Source organism: Chlamydomonas reinhardtii, chromosome 8 (assembly GCF_000002595.2).
Source record: "Chlamydomonas reinhardtii strain CC-503 cw92 mt+ chromosome 8, whole genome shotgun sequence".
Classification (NCBI taxonomy): Eukaryota; Viridiplantae; Chlorophyta; class Chlorophyceae; order Chlamydomonadales; family Chlamydomonadaceae; genus Chlamydomonas; species Chlamydomonas reinhardtii.
This window is the reverse complement of record NC_057011.1, coordinates 746,223-764,464: the sequence shown is the minus strand read 5'-3', so window position 1 is coordinate 764,464 and position 18,242 is coordinate 746,223. Positions and strand designations below refer to the sequence as shown.

General features: G+C 62.2%; 2 protein-coding genes across 2 annotated transcripts; both read left to right on the top strand.

The window, feature by feature from the left end:
* Positions 1–405: 405 nt before the first annotated feature.
* CHLRE_08g360564v5 (uncharacterized protein) lies at positions 406–12,170 on the top strand. Its single transcript, XM_043064807.1, has 31 exons — positions 406–641; positions 929–1,026; positions 1,363–1,410; positions 1,648–1,714; positions 2,022–2,052; positions 2,237–2,290; positions 2,550–2,654; positions 2,822–2,938; positions 3,206–3,664; positions 3,775–3,882; positions 4,020–4,066; positions 4,198–4,507; positions 4,844–4,930; positions 5,288–5,329; positions 5,516–5,593; positions 5,905–6,018; positions 6,500–6,567; positions 7,088–7,237; positions 7,470–7,506; positions 7,683–7,703; positions 8,079–8,175; positions 8,460–8,584; positions 8,842–8,892; positions 9,194–9,292; positions 9,489–9,659; positions 9,858–9,955; positions 10,170–10,206; positions 10,358–10,515; positions 10,872–11,059; positions 11,343–11,413; positions 11,561–12,170. The coding sequence occupies exons 1-31, from the start codon at positions 607–609 to the stop codon at positions 12,038–12,040; spliced, it is 3,651 nt and encodes a 1,216-aa protein (XP_042921808.1). The 5' UTR covers positions 406–606; the 3' UTR covers positions 12,041–12,170.
* A 95-nt stretch (positions 12,171–12,265) lies between these two features.
* CHLRE_08g360550v5 (uncharacterized protein) lies at positions 12,266–18,241 on the top strand. Its single transcript, XM_043064806.1, has 14 exons — positions 12,266–12,435; positions 12,657–13,331; positions 13,563–13,642; positions 13,975–14,095; positions 14,465–14,566; positions 15,008–15,104; positions 15,372–15,457; positions 15,674–15,773; positions 16,250–16,306; positions 16,462–16,521; positions 16,787–16,870; positions 17,039–17,105; positions 17,363–17,466; positions 17,585–18,241. The coding sequence occupies exons 2-14, from the start codon at positions 12,673–12,675 to the stop codon at positions 17,672–17,674; spliced, it is 1,707 nt and encodes a 568-aa protein (XP_042921807.1). The 5' UTR covers positions 12,266–12,435; positions 12,657–12,672; the 3' UTR covers positions 17,675–18,241.
* Position 18,242: the final 1 nt, after the last annotated feature.

Below are 18,242 nucleotides of genomic sequence, written 5' to 3'. Positions count from 1 at the left end.
GCCGAGTCGAAGCCCCGACTCGGGCATCCGGGATTGCCGAGTCGGCGGACTGGAATGCCGAAGCGCCCCCACCTCGGCGCATTGGGATTGCCGAGTCGGGCATGCCGGATTGCCGAAGCGGGGGCGGTTCAGCCATCCGAGTCGGAGATGCGGGATTGCCGAAGCGGGGGCGCTCCGACCAACTAGGTTGCCGAGTCAGATACCTCAGCCTGTCGGAGTGGGGGCGCTTGCACTAGTTGGGTTAGCCGAAAAATGGTGGATTGGCGACCGACCCCCCCCCCCCGAGTTAGCCGGGTCGGCGGAGCTTCCCACCCTCCTACCCGCACACGGTGTGCAGGATGGCACAGCCCGGCTGATGCGCTTTAAGACCCGAAAGCTCACCCCATCTTTTTTAATTTTGATGATGATGTTGATTGAAACTCCTTCCAGATCGCGTCCACGGTTGGAAGCCAAGGCAGCGGCACCTCCTTCACTCTTGGAGGAATAGGCAGTAATTAGTTCACCAGTAATAGAATGGCTGCGACAGGTGCCTCAGTATTGAGTTCGTTTCTGCTGAACCTTGCACTATGCGGTTTGTTTTTTGCCGTTTTCGAGCTCCTGAGGCGTATGCCATGGTCTTCGCGGTTTTTCTCCCCAAGAAGGTACGCAATCAGTTAACTGAACACCGTCAAGGTTCAGCGTGTCCAAGCAGCGCAAACCTGCTGCCGATCGACGCCCATTAGCGAAGGTCCCCGCTCAGGCTGCAATATTTTACCTGCTATGTGCCATAAACAGATACAGCACTACAGAAAGCCGCGCCTGAAAACTTGCCTGCGTCGAGCGTTCGCAGTCGAGTGCGCGCGCCCTGAGAGAACCTCCCGTGTCAGCCTCGCAAGCTTTGCCCAGACTGGCCCGACCCTTTCCCCTCGCAACGCCGGCTTCCCCCCAGATACGCAGCGGACCTGGAGCTCAAGCCTGCCAGGTTGACGCATGGGCTCTTCAGCTGGGTCTGGCCAGTGTTGCGGTACAAGGAGCGTGATATCATCGGTGGGTCGCATGCATAGAGCTAGGTGTACTGCATGGGCGTTATCCACCGCCGGTTGCGGAAGGCGGCGGCAGGGCAATGGCGGAGACTGGTGTGCGGAGGCAGGGCCGTGTGAGGGGGTGGGTGCGGGAGGGGCAGGGCACTGTGAAACCTGCACGGTCTGACTGGGATTGGGGGGCAGCCAGGGCGGGACGCCAGAAGCCGATGTGCGGGAGGAGGCGATGTGGGGAAGAATTTGCGGGGTGAGGCCTGTGGCACACGCATGGGGCTTGTCTCTATCAACCCTAATTGCCATGCACGCTCATCTTCGTTTGTGGTGCCCCACACCTCGTCTGCAGACGAGGCGGGGTTGGACTGCGCCATTTACCTCCGTATCATGAAGTACGGTACGTGTGCCCCAGTGTGCCCGCAGCGCAGGGAGTTCAATCGCATAGCCTAGCCCTCTGGACCGCCTTACATGCTCGCTACGTCCATACCACATTGTGCATGTGCGGGTTTTGTTTCCATCGCATCACTGATGTCCGCCCCGTCCCCTACCGGCACGTGCTGGTGGCTGTGCCGCCAACGCACGTACCGTACCGTACCACACACCGTGTGCTCCGCGGCGTTGACTTGCAATGTAGGCACCTACCTGTTTGTGGGGCTGTCCCTGTGGTGCCTGGTAGCAGTGCTACCCGTCAACCTGACTGGGTGCGTGCGTGCGTGCGGGCGTGCGTGCGTGTGTGCGTGCGTATGTGCGTGTGTGCGTGCGTGCGTGCGTGCGTGCATGCGTGCGTGCTTGCTGTACGAAGAGGAGGGAAGGCATGAGCAGATGGATGGATGACGGTAGTTGACACGCTCGCAACTCAAGCGATTCAAGTGCGTAAAGCGACTCCACCGCCCGCCGTACCTCGGCATACCTTACACATGCCGCACGTCCCCCTCGGCTTTCCTGCTAGCTGATCCGTCTCCTGACACGCCGTGCGTCCGCCAACCCGCGCGCCGCCCCCACCCGCAGGGGCGCCATTGATGCGCTTATGGCTGGGCAGGTGGGGACTGCTGGGGTTGCGGCCGTGCGCGTGCACGTAACCACCTGTTCCGTGCAGGCACGGCGTGTGTCCCATGCACACACACACACACACACACACACACACACACACACACACACACACACACACACAAATGGCTCCCCGCCACCCGTACCCACCTGAATCCTCCTCCATCTCCCGCCAGGCCACCAATGGCTCGTCCCCTTCCAACAGCTCCAGCGGCGGCTCGCAATACAAGGTAAGCACGTGTGTGCGTGTGTGCGTGTGCGTGCGTGTGCGCGCATGTGCGTGCGTGTGTGCGTGTGTTAAAGAGCGCAGGGAAACAATATGTGTGTGTGTGCGCGCGTGTGTGCCGGCGCCCACCTGGCGAACGTAGCTATCGCGCACACGGCGAGACAGCCACCTTGTCCAGATCTACATCTGGGGCTTTCGAATCCGTTCCCGCAAATGGCAAGTGGCCCACGCTACTGCTGCTGTCCAATGCCACCGAACTACAGTTCACGGATTTTGACAAGTACTCGCTATCCAACGTGGAGGCGGGCAGTCCCAAGATGTGGGTGCACCTGGTGTCCATGTACGTGGTGGCGATATTCACGATGGCGGTGAGTGGCGGTGGATCCATACGATGATGCCGTGTTTAAAAAGACCTGTTGGCAAGTCAGGAAAAAAGCTGCTCGGTCGTCATATCAAGCAACGAACCGCCTGCTGCTACTGCTATTACTGCAACCATGTTTGTTTTCTTCCCTCGTGCACCACGCACTTCGTACAGCTCCTGTCCCGCTTCAACCGGGAGTCGGTGCTGCTGCGCCTGATGTTCCTGGGTAACGCCAAACGCGGCGGCCCCAGTCACACCGTGCTGGTCACGAACATCCCTGCGGTCCGCGAGGTGCGCGGGCGGGTGGGTGGTGTGGGTGGTGTGGTGTGGGAGGCTGCCCTCCAGCGAGCCAGCAAGTCAGGAGTCAGGGCAGCCGGCTCTGACACATCAAATGCAAAGTATCTGTGGGGAAGCAACAAGGCTTCAGTTGCATGCCTTCCTCCCACGGATAACGCTGCTCCTTTTAGTGCTCTCTTGCGTGTTGCTGGCTCGCATGTACCGTACCTCGATGATCGAGTGCCACCTACCTGCGCGCCTGCGCCGACCTGCTCCCTGCAGGTGGTGGCGAAGGCGTTGGGGCAGCAGCGGCGTGAGGACAAGGCGCGCCGCAAGGCCGCGCGCCGCGGCGGCCTGGGCGGCAGCGCAGCCGGCTCTGCAGCGGCCTCCAGCGGGGCCGTTGGCGGAGGCAGCAGCCACACGCCCACCACCGCGCTGATCTCCGAGGATCCGGATGACGACGTGGATACTGCTGAGGGCGATGACATGGACATGGACAGCAGGGATGCGCCGGATGGCCGTGGCGGGGGTGGAGGCAGCAGCAGCGGCGGTCGGTTAGAAGAGCTGCAGTCGGAGCAGCAGCAGCCACAGGACGGCAGTCCAGTCAGCCCCGCCCTGCCCGGGAAGACCGGAGCGGGCAGCGGCGGCTGGGGCGGTGGCGGCGGCGGGTGGAGGGGCAGCGGTGGGCCTGTGGCTGAGAGCGACGAGGGTGGCAGTCGCCGCGCGGACGCTGTACAGCCGGTGAGTGCGCCGCGGCTGGGTGTTGCTTGTATACGCTCTCATGCCTTCCTACTTTCTGGGGAAAGCGCATGTGCGTTAACGTGAGTTTCTGTCGCTCGGTCGGTTCGCAGCTGCTGCGGGAGGCTCCTTCATCCCGGCGAGCCAATGGCTGGCTGGCAGCGACACCAGCAGCAGCGGCAGCTGCAACGCCGGCAGGGCCCTCGCATTACAACGCACAGGTGCGACAGCTAGCTCTGGCTGATTCGGTATGCACAATTTTGGTTCCTTGCTCCCACACGCTTTTGCCCGCCGGTTGTGGGTTGACACGCACATCCCGTCCCGTCCCATCCGTACCCCGTTTCTCCCATTGCCGTAGGCTGACCCCGTGCAACACCTCACGCCGGAGGGCGGCGGCGACAGCCGGTGCGTTTCAGTAGTGCGTGCTGTGTTCGTGGAATCCCTGGCGGCTGAGACTCTTGTTGTTAGCATTACACTACTAGCCACGTGCACGTGTACATTTTGCCAAGCACACCTGGTTGTATGCCTGCTTGCAGGCTGGTGCCCGGCGACGGGCAACACCAGCAGCAGCACCAGCAACAGCAGCATTTGCGGCCGCCGCGCTCGGGCTCGGCAGCAGGCGGGGCTAACGGAGCCGGCGGCAGCAACGGAGCCGCAGACACGTGGAGGCAAGAGCCGCAGCCGCAGCCGGCGCAGCTGCACCAGCAGCTTCAGGGCCAGCCGGACCACCAGCAGGAACAGCAGCAGCAGCCTAGCAGCAGCGGCCAGCGAACCAGGGACCGCTATAACTATAATCTACATGACAAATCCCTGGATCCAGAGTGGCTGGCAAAGGAGAAGCTGCTGGTAGGTGTGGGATGGTTGGGGCGGTTGGGTAGTTGATTGGTTGGGTGGTTGGGGAAAGGGTCATGGCGTGGGGTCCTGGTATTGAAGTCGCGCAGGCGGAGGTCGGCAGGATGTCGCGTATGGCCCCATGCTCGCTACCTATTCAGCCCCCCTTTCCAGCCCACGATGTACATACGGTACTCACGTACCCACCCACCCGCTTATCGCTTGCAACCAACACCTCTGCCTGTGCTCCGCTCGTTTTCGTTGGTGTTGGTTTAGTTTGGGCTGGTATTTACAACCACCCACCAGCTCGCCCATCCGTTTCGCCCGCTGCCCCGGACGGCCGCTCCTCAGGCGGGTACGAGCCCCTCGGATCTTGTACGGCAGGAGTTTGAGATGGTGTACACACACGCCAGTGTGGCGGCCGTGAACATGGTCAAGGTGTGTCGGGGCGGGCGTGCGTGTGCGTGTGCGTGTGCGTGTGCGTGTGCGTGTGCGTGTGCGTGTGCGTGTGTGTGTGTGTGTGTGCGTGTGCGTGTGCGTGTGTGTGTGTGTGTGTGTGTGTGTGTGTGTGTGTGTGCATGTGTGTGTGTGTGCGTGTGCATGTGTGTGCGTGTGCAGCTGGCAGAGAGTGGGTGGGTGGGTAGCCAACGGTCCGTCAACCCATCCATGCTCCCTACAAGCAGTCCAATGACCATGTGCTTACCCAACGAACTCACAACCTCGTCGCACTCCTGCGTCGCTGCTATGTCTTCCTTCCTTCCTTGCCGTGGCGGCGGCGGCGGCGGCGGCCTGCAGGACACATCCACTTTGGAGCCCCTGACCGACGAGTACATCAAGGTAGGTGGGCGCGAGCCAGCGAGCGAGCGAGATGGGATGAGATGGGATGGGATGGGGGCGGAGCGGCATGCCAGGGTTGCTGGACACACCGCATACACCAGCAAGCAGGTCCTCACCTTGTTTGTATGTGCCTCGTAATCTGACGCAATGCACTGTGATCGGACACGAATACAAACTGAAACACAGCTGATGGAGAAGCTGGAGGACTACCTGGACATGCTGCAGCTGCGGCTCAAGCTGCGGCAGGCCACACAGCACCAGCAGGTGGGGGCGTGTGTATTGGGGGGTTTGGGGTGGGGGTGTATATTACTAGCCCAAACTAGCATAACCATGCCAAACCAGCGGAGCACAGGCAGAGGTGTCAGTTGCAAGCGACAATACTTGGGGGTGGGGGTGGGGGTGGGGGTTTGGGAAGCAGCAGGCAACATTGTGTGTGTCGGGCGTGCGGGGGGCGTGTGGGGGCGACTCACCTCACCGTGGATGCAACTGCTGTTTGGCGTGCCGTACATAACCCGTGCTTCATGGTGTGCACCCCCGCCACCCGCAATGACCCGCCCCTCCTACCTGCCGTATAGGTGTGGGTGCTTGGGGCGCTGTACGGCGAGTGGGGGCGGCAGCAGCTGGGCAGCCGGTGGCTCAAAAAGGTGGACGCCGTGGAGTGGTGGACGGCGCGGTTGGAGTACCTGCGGGTGAGTGAGAGCGTGTGTGTGTGTGTGTGTGTTCGTTTGTTGTGTGCGTGTGTGTCTGTGTGTGTATGTGTGTGTGCTCCTCACGACGGAAAGAAACGAGTGTAAGTGTGTGGGTGTGGCTGTGCGTGTGCGTGAATGGGGGTGTGTAAGGCTGTATTGTGTATGTGGCGCTCGGGGTTACGGTGTGTGTGGAGCTCTGCGTGTGTGTGCGTGTGTGTGTGTGGTGGGGGGGGGAGGGGGAGGAGCCGAGGCGTGTGGCGTGTGGCACTACGGAGGCTACGGGGTCTGCGGGTCTGCTGTGGTCTCGACGGGCGCTGGGGCGTGCCGCCGCTAACTAGCAGTACAAGCCCAATGCACACACATGCACGTACACACACACACACCCGTTTTCCTTGTGCTCTTTAACACAAACCACACAAACCACACACACACACACACACACACACACACACACACACACACACACCTTCATGGCTCACAGGAGCGGATTAAGGAGAAGCAGGCCAAGGCGCAGCGCAAGGCCGCGCCCTCCGCCTTCGTGACCTTCAAGTAAGTGCTGTGAGCACACGCGCCCCCACCGGGGCGCTCCTGTGCACCCCGGCACACGCTGTCCCCGGCCCCCGGCCCCCTGCACATGCAGTCCCCGCAGCCCCATGCAGCCTCGCGCCCCAACGTACTCGGCATCCAACCCGGCCCACCCGCCCCAACGCTGACACGTCCCTTCCCTCCCTCGCTCCTCTCCCCTTCCCTTTGTCTCCGCGACGCCCGGGCATGCAATATCCCTCTCCCCATTCCACTCTTCCTCTCGCCTCATGGTGGCAACACCTCGTCCCCTTTTGCGGTCTCCCCGCATGCCCTAGTAGCCATCCGCCCTCTCCCTCTCCATCCCCTCTCCTCCCCTGCACATGTTTCGTACAACTACCGTTGAACGCCCCCCCCGTTATCGCTTGCAACTAACGCCTCTGCCTGTGCTCCGCTCGTTTGATTTGGGCCGGTATTTACAACCCTCCCCCTCCCCTTGCCCCTCTCCCCCTCCCTCCCTCCCTCTCCCTCCCTCCCCCTCTCGCAGCACGCGCATGTCCCAGGCCGTGGCCTCCAGCGCCCTGCACGCGCACGACGTGGACATGTGGGTGGTGCGGGGCGCCCCCGCACCCTTCGAGGTGGTGTGGAGGAACCTGGGCATGGGCGTGCAGGAGCGGGACACACGCCGCCTGCTGCTGTGAGTCATGCCGTTGATGCTGCTGCGGGCGTGGGGGCGGGCATTGCTTGTCGCGTTACGGAGCGCTGTGCAAAGGTTCAGCGCGGGGGTCGTGCGGTGATGTGCGCACAGTTTGGGCATGTGCACGTGACGATGTCTGCCGCACCCATGTATCCTGAGGTCTTGGACCTGGCACCAGTACCGCTGCTGCGCCTGCTGCTGCTGCTGCTGACTGCGCCGATGCCCGCCCCAGGTGGGGAGCCTTCTGGCTGATGACTCTGTTCTACATGGTGGGTACACGTGGGTGGGCGGGTGCGAGTGGCTGGCTGGCTGGCTGGCTGGCTGGCTGGCTGGCTGGGTGGGAGAGTGGCCCGGAAAGCTATCGTGAATGCGACCTGGTGGAGGATTCCGTGACTGCTCTCTCACCCTGTGCCGCTGCCCTCACGGCTCTTGCTGCTCGCTGCAGGTCCCAGTCGCGGCCATCCAGGTGTGTATGTGTGTGTGTGTGTGTGTGTGTGTGTGTGTGTGTGTGTGTGTGTGTGTGTGTGTGTGTGTGTGTGTGTGTGTGTGTGTGTGTGTGTGTGTGTACGCGTGCGTATGTGTCTCTGTATCTCTCTGTGTGTATATATAAATGTGTGTGTGTCTGTCGGCATAACGCAGCCGGAACCGTTGAGGCCGCCTCCCACACGCCCTGCCCGCTGCCGCCCCATCCGTACACCCATACAAACAGCCGCGCCCGCACCCGCGCGCCTGCAGCATGGCAATCTTTGTTACCCCTTCCTCTCGCAACCACACCGCCTTGCCCCCGCCCTGCTGACCCCGCCCCTGGTCCTCTCATCACCACGCACGCCCTCAACCCCAGGCGCTGATCGAGGTGCCCAAGCTGGCCAGTGTGCCGGTGCTGGGTGACATCGTGACGGCGCCCGTGGTGCGTCAGCTCGTGGAGGCCATGCTGCCAGGTGGGTGTGCTGTATGCTGTGTGCTAAGTAGCGCGGGGAAAGACAATAGGCGCAGGACAGTGTATGCGGAGTGGGTGGAGGCCATGCTGACAGGTGTGTGCTGTGTGCTGTGTGCACATATATACACTTACATGCACGTGCGGACGCACGCACGCATATGCACGCGCACAACGCGAATGACAACCACAACTCACTTTCTTATCCATGGACGGCAACCCTCCCACACACACACACACACACACACACACACACACACACACACACACACACACATACACACACAGGTCTGGTGCTTCAGATCTTCCTGGCTCTGGTCCCTTTCATCCTGCGCATCATGGTCCTTCAGTCCGGGGCCTACTCCCTGTCGGAGGTGGACTTTGGCGTCGTCAAGCGCTTCTTCCTGTTCCAGGTGCGTGCCGGCTGCAGGGCGTGTGCGTGTGCATGCCACCTACGGCTGGCACGACGGCGACTGCTTGCCCCACTCATTTCTCGCCATAGACTTGTGGATCACCCGTCAACCGATCACGCCAAACATGCTGCCTGCCTGCCCCATGCCACCGTACGTGTCGTCCGCAACGGCTGTGTGAGCGCCCACTCATGCCCTCCCGCCACCCGCCCGACTCCATGCACCATGCATGTACGCCCTGCGCGCGCACACACACACAGGTGGTGGTGGTGTTCTTCGGCAACATCATCGCCGGCTCCTTCTTCAACCAGGTAGGTGCGCACGGCTCGTGTGCGCGCCCCGTGTGTGTTTCCCCACACGCCGAAGTGGGGCGCTAGACCCCCCCAGCACTCACACTCCAGTCACCCCACCCGCACCGACCCGATCTATCCCCTGTGACGTTTCTCCACATCACCTCTCGGTCATACATATCAAGAGGCAACCCTTGCATATATATGCACTTCGCCTGCCCATGTTACCCACACGCACTGTTTCCTTACGGGATTGGTTCAACGTTTACCCACACGCCCACCAGCCTACCCTCCCGCCCATCGCGCTCACCCCCACACGCAGCTGCGGCAATGGCTGGACGAGCCCGGAAGTGTGGTGCCCATCCTGGGGAAAGCCATCCCACAGACCGCTACCTTCTTCATCACCTACCTCTTTGTGGCCGTGAGTCGGTTTTCTGTCGCTGTTTTGGGTTGCTGCTGTCGCTGCGATTCCGATTTCTGCTTTCTTAGCAGGCTTGTGCACAAATTGCACACACTGCCATGCTTCTGACCTTGCACCACGCACAAAACACCACACACCAGTAAACTGGATTGTTTGTCCTTTCATGCATTCCTTGCGCTTTCATGCATTCGTCCAGGGTCTCTTTGTCAAGTCGCTGGCGTTCCTGCGCCTGCCGGGCTTTGTGATCTTCTGGCTGCTGTCCAAGTTCGCGGGCAGCCCCCGCGCGCGGCAGCGGCTGTGGATGTACCAGTACACAGACAGCGGCACCACGGTCGTGGACCACGGCATGACCGTGCTGCTGGGACTGGTGGGTGGTGCTGCACGCCATGCTGAGGGGGAGCGGCGGGTGCAGAACCCGCTGTGTGGGCGTGGTTCTGTGGTAGAAAGCTCAACGGGAAGGAGTCGGCACCGTGCGTGTGTGGTGTGTGTGTGTGGGGGGGGGCGAGACAAGGCGGGCGTGTGTTGGCGTCATGTGTACGGCACTCACGATGGGATGCATCCGCAGGTGTTCTGCTGCATCAACCCCATCGTGTGCCCCGCGGCCCTGGCGTACTTCCTTGTGACGGGGCTCAGCGAGCGCTACAACACCATCTACGTCTTCAGGTGGGTACCGACAGCCGCATAGATCAATCAAGGCGCAAGCGCTTTGGTGAACACATTCCGGCAAGCTTACCGGGCATCAGAGACCACATTTCGGCAAGCTCACCGGGAGGAAGCTGATGAACTGCCGCCCGAATTCGCGAGGGGCTACAGGGGCTTCATCTGCTTGCAGATGTTCCCGGCTCAACCGCGTGTGTGCATGTGTGCATGCGTGCAGGCGTCACTACGAGAGCGCCGGCAAGCTTTGGGGCACGGTGCGTCTGCGGGGCGTGTGAGCGTGTCCCTGCTGCTGCCCGAGCGGCGGCGTGTTTGATTTCCGTCTTCCTTCAGCTCGCCTGCCTGTCCTCAATCATTATCACTGAACCAATCAAGCAACCAACAAATTGTTATCACTATTCGCAACAGGTTTTCAACCAAGTGATGGTGGGGCTGTACATCATGCAGCTGACCATGCTGGGCCTGTTGGGCGTCAAGAAGTTCGAATGGACGCCGCTGGCGATCCCGCTGCTGCTCGGCACCGCCCTCTTCCACCTCGACACGCTGCGTCGATACAGCCGTCCATGGTGCGTGTGTGTGTGTGTGTGTGTGTGTGTGTGTGTGTGTGTGTGTGTGTGTGTGTGTGTGTGTGTGTGTGTGTGTGTGTGTGTGTGTGTGCGCGCGATTTTGGCTTGGCTACTAAGTTGCCTGCTGTATGATTGTGTGCGCGGTTGTGTGTGGATGTGTGTGCTGCCTTGCGCAATGGGGCCTCCTTTGCGCCGTTTCGTTCGTCGCCCGTCGCGCCCACCATGCCCCCACCTTGCCCATGACCTTTATCTGGCCCGGCGGCATAGTCCATTCCCGTGGGGCGTGTCATTGTTTACCCACCCCGCCGTATGCCGTGCTATTCTTACGTATGCCTGTACGTCATGCCGCCGTACAGGAACGTGACGTCACTGCATGACGCTGCGGACCTGGATTCCTGGGAGGCCCAGCACCAGCAACCGCCGCAACCGCAACAACAGCAACCGGCACAGCCGCAACACCAGCAACAACCGCAACAACAACAACTGCCGGCATCTGCGTCTGCAGCGGAGGAGGGACGCGCGCTGCTGCTGCATTCCGGGCCAGGTGCGGAGGGCAAGCGAACAATAGGTATGTGGGGGAGGGGGGGTTGTCTGCAACCATCGGCCATACTGGGCCACGGTAACAATAGGCAGGTTACCGTTGGGGGCGGGGCTGCAGTGGGGCTTGGGCTGGGGCCATCGGACGTGTGGTGGTTGTTTTAGGGGGGGCGGGATGGGATACCGCAGGTCCGTATCCATGTTGCTGCTTCTATTGCATGGTGTCATGAATGGCTGGCTGTCCTCCGGCCTGTGCTTGAAATGGTGACCCCGCCTGGCCCCCCCAACAGTTGAGATTCCAGCCATGTCACATGACGAGGCGCGCCTAGTCAAGGACACGTACAAGAACCCCTGCTTCAAGGTGAGTGGCTGCAGGCTAGGGCTGTGTTGTAGATTCCTGACTGACTGACCCGGCACAAACACACGCACTCGCACATAGCCCTGCGTGTTTCCTACCGATTTCCTTGTGCTCGCTACCACAAACATGTACGGCCGATTCACCCTCCAGGTGGACCTGCAGCGACTGGACGAGCTGAAGGCGCTTGCGACTGACCTGCGGCCGCGGCTGGATCTACTGAACGCCTGGGTGGCGGACCTGAAGAGGGCGGGGCTGGACGTGGCGGATGTGGCGGCGGCGGCAGGCGCGGGAGCAGGAGCAGGAGCGGGAGGAGCGCGGGGGCCGGAGGGGGAGAACGGCAAGGGGCCGGGCGCTCAGGGCCAGCAGCGGGGTGAGCAGGGGGAGGGCGGCAGCGGCGCTGTGGAGATGATGGAAAGTGGCGGAGGCGCTGGCGCTGGCGGCACAGCAGCAGGAGGGGCAGGAGCTGGGGGTGGGGCGGACGTTGACGGAGGTGGTGGGGGTGGAGGCGGGCTGGCGACTGGAGCGCAGCTGATGGCTGCCGGCGTGCCTGCCGGCATCACCGCCTACGACGACCGCCCAGACATAGACGCCGAGTCCAGCCGCACGCCGAGCAGCAGCGACGCGGTGTGAGCGAGCGTGTTGACGAGTTGAGTTGCGCGGCAGTGCGACATGAAAGTGGCGGTTGGAGGCTGAGCGGGGGGGGGGGGGGGGGAGCTGCGGGAGCGATGCCCGATGCGGAGGGTTGTAATTTTCAGCGCCCATCTTGTCCACCCGCGGTCGAGTCTGCCGTCATTGCTTAGTCATTACGGCAGCAGGCCCAGTCCGACAAAGGACCCCAAGTTCGCAAAAAATCTTGCGAAAATCTCGCAAATACTCAGACCACGTGGTTATGTCTCGGAAGGGGCGCTGCTTGGCACTGCTGCCAGCGCTGCTCTCCCTTCACGGCCTATATCGAATGTGCAGGTCAAATTTCTGTCATTGCCATCAGTCGCCGCAGCGAGCACATCCGCCCGAAAAGACCCAAAGTAAGCAACGCGACTAACCACCGAAGTCCGAAAGTTGCGATGACCGCTGCGCTCTGTACTTGCAGTAAAAATATGCGTGTCTAAAACTCAGGACGTGAATTAAGGGCAGGGGACGATTAAGGGAGCCAAGGGGTCAGCAGGGGATGCTGAGCGAGTCCCCGCCGTTTGCTGCGCTCTTACAGACCACTCGTGTTGCATAACCAGTAGCTTTGTGTACGCAGGTAACGCAGATTCACCATGTGGCGAAGCCGGAACGGAGCAACGCTGCTGACTCTATCGGTAACCCGCCAAGCGCAATTGCTGGCGCAGCAAGCAACAGCGCTAACCGCGCCTGCTGCAGCCCGAGCGTTCCTGCCCAGCGCCTGGCGCGGCCTCGCTGCTAATGCAGCCGCTGATCTCAGTGGCACCGCTGGCAGTGGCGACCAAAACCAACAGGGCCCTTGGTTGACGTGGCGGCGCGGCGGTGCGCTACTGCTGCTCACGGGCGGCGCCGCGGCAGCGGCGCTGGGTCTGGGCATGGGCACTACTGCAGGCAACCCGCCGCCACCCGCCGGCGCCAACAGTGCAGGTAGCAGTGGCGGCGGCAACAGCAGTGGCAGGTTGGGCTCAGGCCCGCCGTCGGCCAGTGCCCGCATCGTTGCGGCAGCGCCGCTCGAGAGGACAGTCGCTGCTGCAGGCCGAGGTGGGGCGGCGGCGCTGCCCGCGCCAGCCGGTGGCGAGGGCGTGCGGCCGCAGGCAGCGGCCATCGTGGCGGCGGCGGGCCAGGGCGGGCGGGAGCAGGCGGAGCGGCGCGAGGCGGCGGGCGCAGCGGAGCGGCCAGCAGCGGAGCAGCCGCCGCGCGAGCAGCAGCAGGAGCTGGAGGAGGAGGGGGAGGCGGCGGAGGCCGGCTATGGCGAGTGCGTGGGGGCGCAGCCGTGTCAGATGCATGGGATGAGGGAGGCAGCAGATGGGGCCTGCAGCCGCCGCCTTGTGCTGGGCGGGGGTGGCATGCTCAATCAAGATAAGCAGATAGAGGCAGTAGCACTCACACAGCACACACGCACGCACATGGTATGTTTGGCAGTAGCATTCACCTGGTTTCGCCGCCCGTGCGTGTATGGGTGTGCGTGTGTGTTTGTGGCGTGCAGGGAGGCATTTGTACGGCTGCCGGGCGAAGGCCCCAACCCCTTCACACACCCCGACCCGGGCCAGGAGCGGGACGCGGCAGGTGCGCACGTGCGTGCGAGCGTACGTGCGTGCGTGTTTGGCGTGCACGCACGCGAGGGCAGCGCGCGGTGTGGGCGGTCGTGTGCATGCGCTGACGCACCTTCCTGATAACGCCTCACGCACCTTGCCACGCTCGCCCTGCATCTGCCGGCGGCAAGCAACCACCATAACCATCCACAAAATCATGATTAACACAACCCTGCGAGACATCCTGCACGCCCGGTGTCCACTCCTTCCCCTACCTTACTTGTGCTTCCCTACCTAACAACGCATGTCTATCTATTGATCTGCTTCTTCGCCTGCTGCCCACCCAACTATCTACGTACGGAACAGGCCTGCCGCTGCTGCCGTGCGGCAAGGCACAGGCGCCGGCCGTGCCGCCCCCCACGGGCCGCCGCTCGCCCGCCCACCTGGTGGCGGAGCTCACGACCCTCACCGCCGACCTGCGCGTCAGGTGCGTGCGCGCGTTGGCATGAGTCGATCGCATGCCGTGCATGAATGCGTGCGTGCGTGCGTGCGTGAGCGCGGCGGCTGTTGCGAAGTAGGGCGCAGTTGGGCGCGTTGCGTGCGTGGTGGTAAATAAAGGTGGATGGGACGGGTGTGCATGCGTATGTGTGCGTGCGCGTGCGCGCGTGAGGCGGTCTGGGCCGCGAGTGGCAGCAGGTTGGCTTGACTGGCTAGGCACGAACGGCACGTATGCCCACACTACCCACCCAGCCCTCACCACTCCCACGTGCATGCCCACACTGTAACGCGTTCCTGACAACTTCGAAGGGCCTTTTCCTGTCGTTACATACACGCTCCCACACGCCCACACGCCCAGCCCGCTGCACACGTACACGTACTGGACGTTTGACGGGCGAGTGCCGGGGCCGCTGCTGCGCGCGCGTGTGGGCGACGTCCTGGAGCTGCGCCACACCAACAGGTGCGTGCGAGGGTGGATGGGCGGATGGATTGATAGGCAGGGGCTGGCGGCGGCATGTGTGTGTGTGTGTGTGTGTGTGTGTGTGTGTGTGTGTGTGTGTGTGTGTGTGTGTGTGTGTGTGTGTGTGTGTGTGTGTGTGTGTGTGTGTGTGTGTGTTGCGGTGTGTGTCTTTGGGGCTTGCGTATGGATACGTACGGGCGGCACGGCTTCAAATCCGTGCGACCAGCGTACTATGGTACGGCAAGTGTGTGGACCCCCATCCCTGGCAGTCGCAGGTGGTTAACCCAGTGCGCGCGCACAACCGTGCCCTTAAGTACCTGCGTACCCTTCATCACGCGCGCACGTTCAGTCGTTGCACACTTACGTACGCGCATGTGCTCATCAGGGAACACGGACGAAACATTTCATTTGAACTCCATCCACGCATGCGCGTGTGTCCAGGGACCGGGACGGCGTGGGTCACAACATCGACTTCCATGCGGTGACGGGGCCGGGCGGCGGCGCGCCCGTGCTGTACGCGGAGGAGGGCGAGACCAAGGTGGGTGTGGGTGCGTGGGCGGATTTTGATTTGTGGTTGGGAAGTGGCTGCCGGAATGTGTGTTGGGGACTCACCGGCAGCGCGGGGCTATCTAGCTGCACGTCGGGATGAAGGTAAGTCCGGCAAACGCGCTTCCAATAATGCTTTGTTCTCTACCTGGCCTCCACGGCCTCACGCATGCTTGCCTCCTACCAGTCCTACTGCCACATTCAACTGACTCTACACAGACGTGCGTGACGGTAAACACGTGTGTGTGCACACGCGCAGGTTGCGACCTTCAAGCTGCTGCACCCAGGGCTCTTCATCTATCACTGCGCCGCCGCGCCGGTGCCAACACATATCGCCAACGGCATGTGAGTTGGGCAGCTGCGAATGGCTGGATGCATCGTTGTGTACCGGCACACCACCACATGCATGTGTGCACACTCTCTCTCCCTACAAATCCCCCCTCATACTCCCCCCTCACCCTCCTCCCTCGTCTCTCTCTTTCACACACACACACACACACACACATATATACACACACATATATACACACATATATACACAACACACGCCCTCGCATACAGGTACGGCATGCTGCTGGTGGAGCCGGAGGGCGGCCTGCCCCCGGTGGACAAGGAGTTCTACGTGGTGCAGTCCGAGATATACGCCACAGAGTCGACAGAGGTGAGCATTGTGTGTGTGTGTGTGTGTGTGTGTGTGTGTGTGTGTGTGTGTGTGTGTGTATGTGTGTGTGCGCGTGTGGGGGGGGGGGCTGTTGGGAGGGCACCAGGGCGGGCGGGCGGGCGTGAGCGAGGAGCTTGTTTCGCTCTTCTCGCTGATGCCTGGCTGCTGGTTGTCGTCCGCGGTGGACAGGCGGGGTCGGTACTTTGTAAATGGGGGCATGGGAGTTATTACGCGTATCAGCCGCCTTTATTTGCGCCCACGGATCATCACCGCATGCCCACATTACATAGCTAGACACGCCACCTGTCTACCGGTAGCCTCGTAGCTTTGGCCAGTGCGCTGACGCAACCCGCGTTGGCGCGTCCCGCCCGGCGTGCCAGGCTGCATGTATGCGTATGTCCCCATCACACTGCCCCATTGCATGCCCCGCGTGTCCCCTGTCCAACCACCCCCGCGCTCTCCCTTCCCCCGGCCAGACCAAGGGCATGCTGGAATACAACTACGTGGACGGACTGGACGAGAAACCCCTCAAGGTACGGTACGGCACCACCGCTAGATCGCAGTACGTTCCGCTCGGGGTCAGCCCTGGCAGCCGCATGACACGGCCGTCACGTCACACACCTCGCCACGCACCGCCCTACCCCGCTCCACCGCCCCCTCCCCATGACCCTCCCCTCCCCTCCACCAGGTTGTGTTCAACGGCGCTGAGGGCGCACTGCAGGGGCGGACGCCGCTGGTGGCGGACCAGGTGCGTGTGTGTCTGTGTGCGTGGGCATGCATGCAGCGACTGTATGTCCGCATGCTGTGAATACATGCCGTCAGGGTGGCACGACGGCAGCCGGCGGGTCGGATGGGTGCCGAGAGCGAAGCGAATGAGTCAGGAGCTTGCCACGGACAGTTTTGTAGAGGTTTGCACACAGTGGGCTGTCGGCATAGCTAGCTAGGGGATCGTACCGCACGGCGGTACTTACGTCGCTTGTTTGTGGTCTTACATACGGATTCGGCGGCCGCAGAACGACCGAGTGCGCATCTACTTTGGCAACGCCGGCCCCAACCTGATTTCCTCCTTCCACGTCATCGGCGGCGTGTTTGACAAGGTCAGCAGCGCATGCGTGCTTGTGTAGATAGCGTGTGCGGCGGTGCTATTGTTGCAAGCCTTGCGCACGTGTCACGGACAGGATTGATCCTCGCTCCCTCCTTGTGCTGCTGTGTCCTGACACACGCCACGCCACGCCACGCCACGCCACGCCGCCCCACGTGGACAGGTGTACCGCGAGGGGGACCTGCTGTCGCCGCCCGGCCGCAGCATCCAGACCACGCTGGTGCCCGCAGGTGCGGGTGTGGGCGTGTGCATGCCGCGCACGTGCGTGCCCAGGCAGCCCAGCCACTCACCGTGCCGGCCCCGCCCGCCCGCTAATGCCGCTACTGCCGCTACTGCCGCTACTGCCGCCCCGCTTACTTATCACCTGATCCAGCCACCCCCATCGCGCACCTCACGTACCGACTTACAGCTAGCCCACCCTCGCCAAGGCTCTGGCAGTCTCGCATTATCGACTAAACGAATACGCCTCCCTTGCACATATGTACAGGCGGCGCGACTGTGGTGGAGTTCGACTGCCCGGTGCCCGGCAACTTCACGCTGCTGGACCACTCCATATTCCGCATGGAGAAGGGCGCCATTGGCTTCCTCAAGGTAAGAAACGGCGGCGTGGTTGCCCCATCCAGGCAAACGTGGCTCGGCGGGGGGCGTTGCGCCGTCGCGCGGGGTGGGGACTTCACTCGCCCCCGCCTGCCCGCACGCACACGCGCAGGTGCGGCCGCGCGGCGGCGACCGGCGCCGCGACATCTACGACTCTGCGGACCCGCCAATGCCCTGCCCCGGCTGCAAGCTGCATCCCTAGCTAGCTAGTAGCTAGGGAGCCCCCTAGCTGGTGCGCTTGCGCGCCAGTGGATTGTTAGGGGATGTGGCCATGTGCGATGGGGCGTACACACGCTGATGATGGCCCTGCATGCAGCGGCCATGATGGTGGTGATGGTGACAATCAAAGCGGGGCGTCGGGTGCCCCTGATGGAGCCCACGCGCGTGAAATGCATGTTGCGCAACGAGTCCAATGAGGTAATAAAAGGCTTGAAAGGCGTACGGATGTGATATATGCATCAAGCAAGAAAGTCTTCTTATGTTGAGCGGACTATATGAAATGTGTTGTACGACACGCGTGCATGTGTTCTGCGATACGGTACATGTTCTCCACGGCTGATTCCCGCCCACAGTCCCAGCCGCAGGACATTCACCGTCGAGAGCACAGGATTTGGCTAAGCCATGTATCAGGTTGCTCACTAAGGTAATCGCGCTCACCATGCGCGCTGCTCGGGCATGCATGTTCTCAAGCTACAGCGTGGGAGTGCGAAATGCAAGCCCGAAGGTTGCACAGGGCACGGAGTGTACAATGGGCATGTAATCTAATGGAG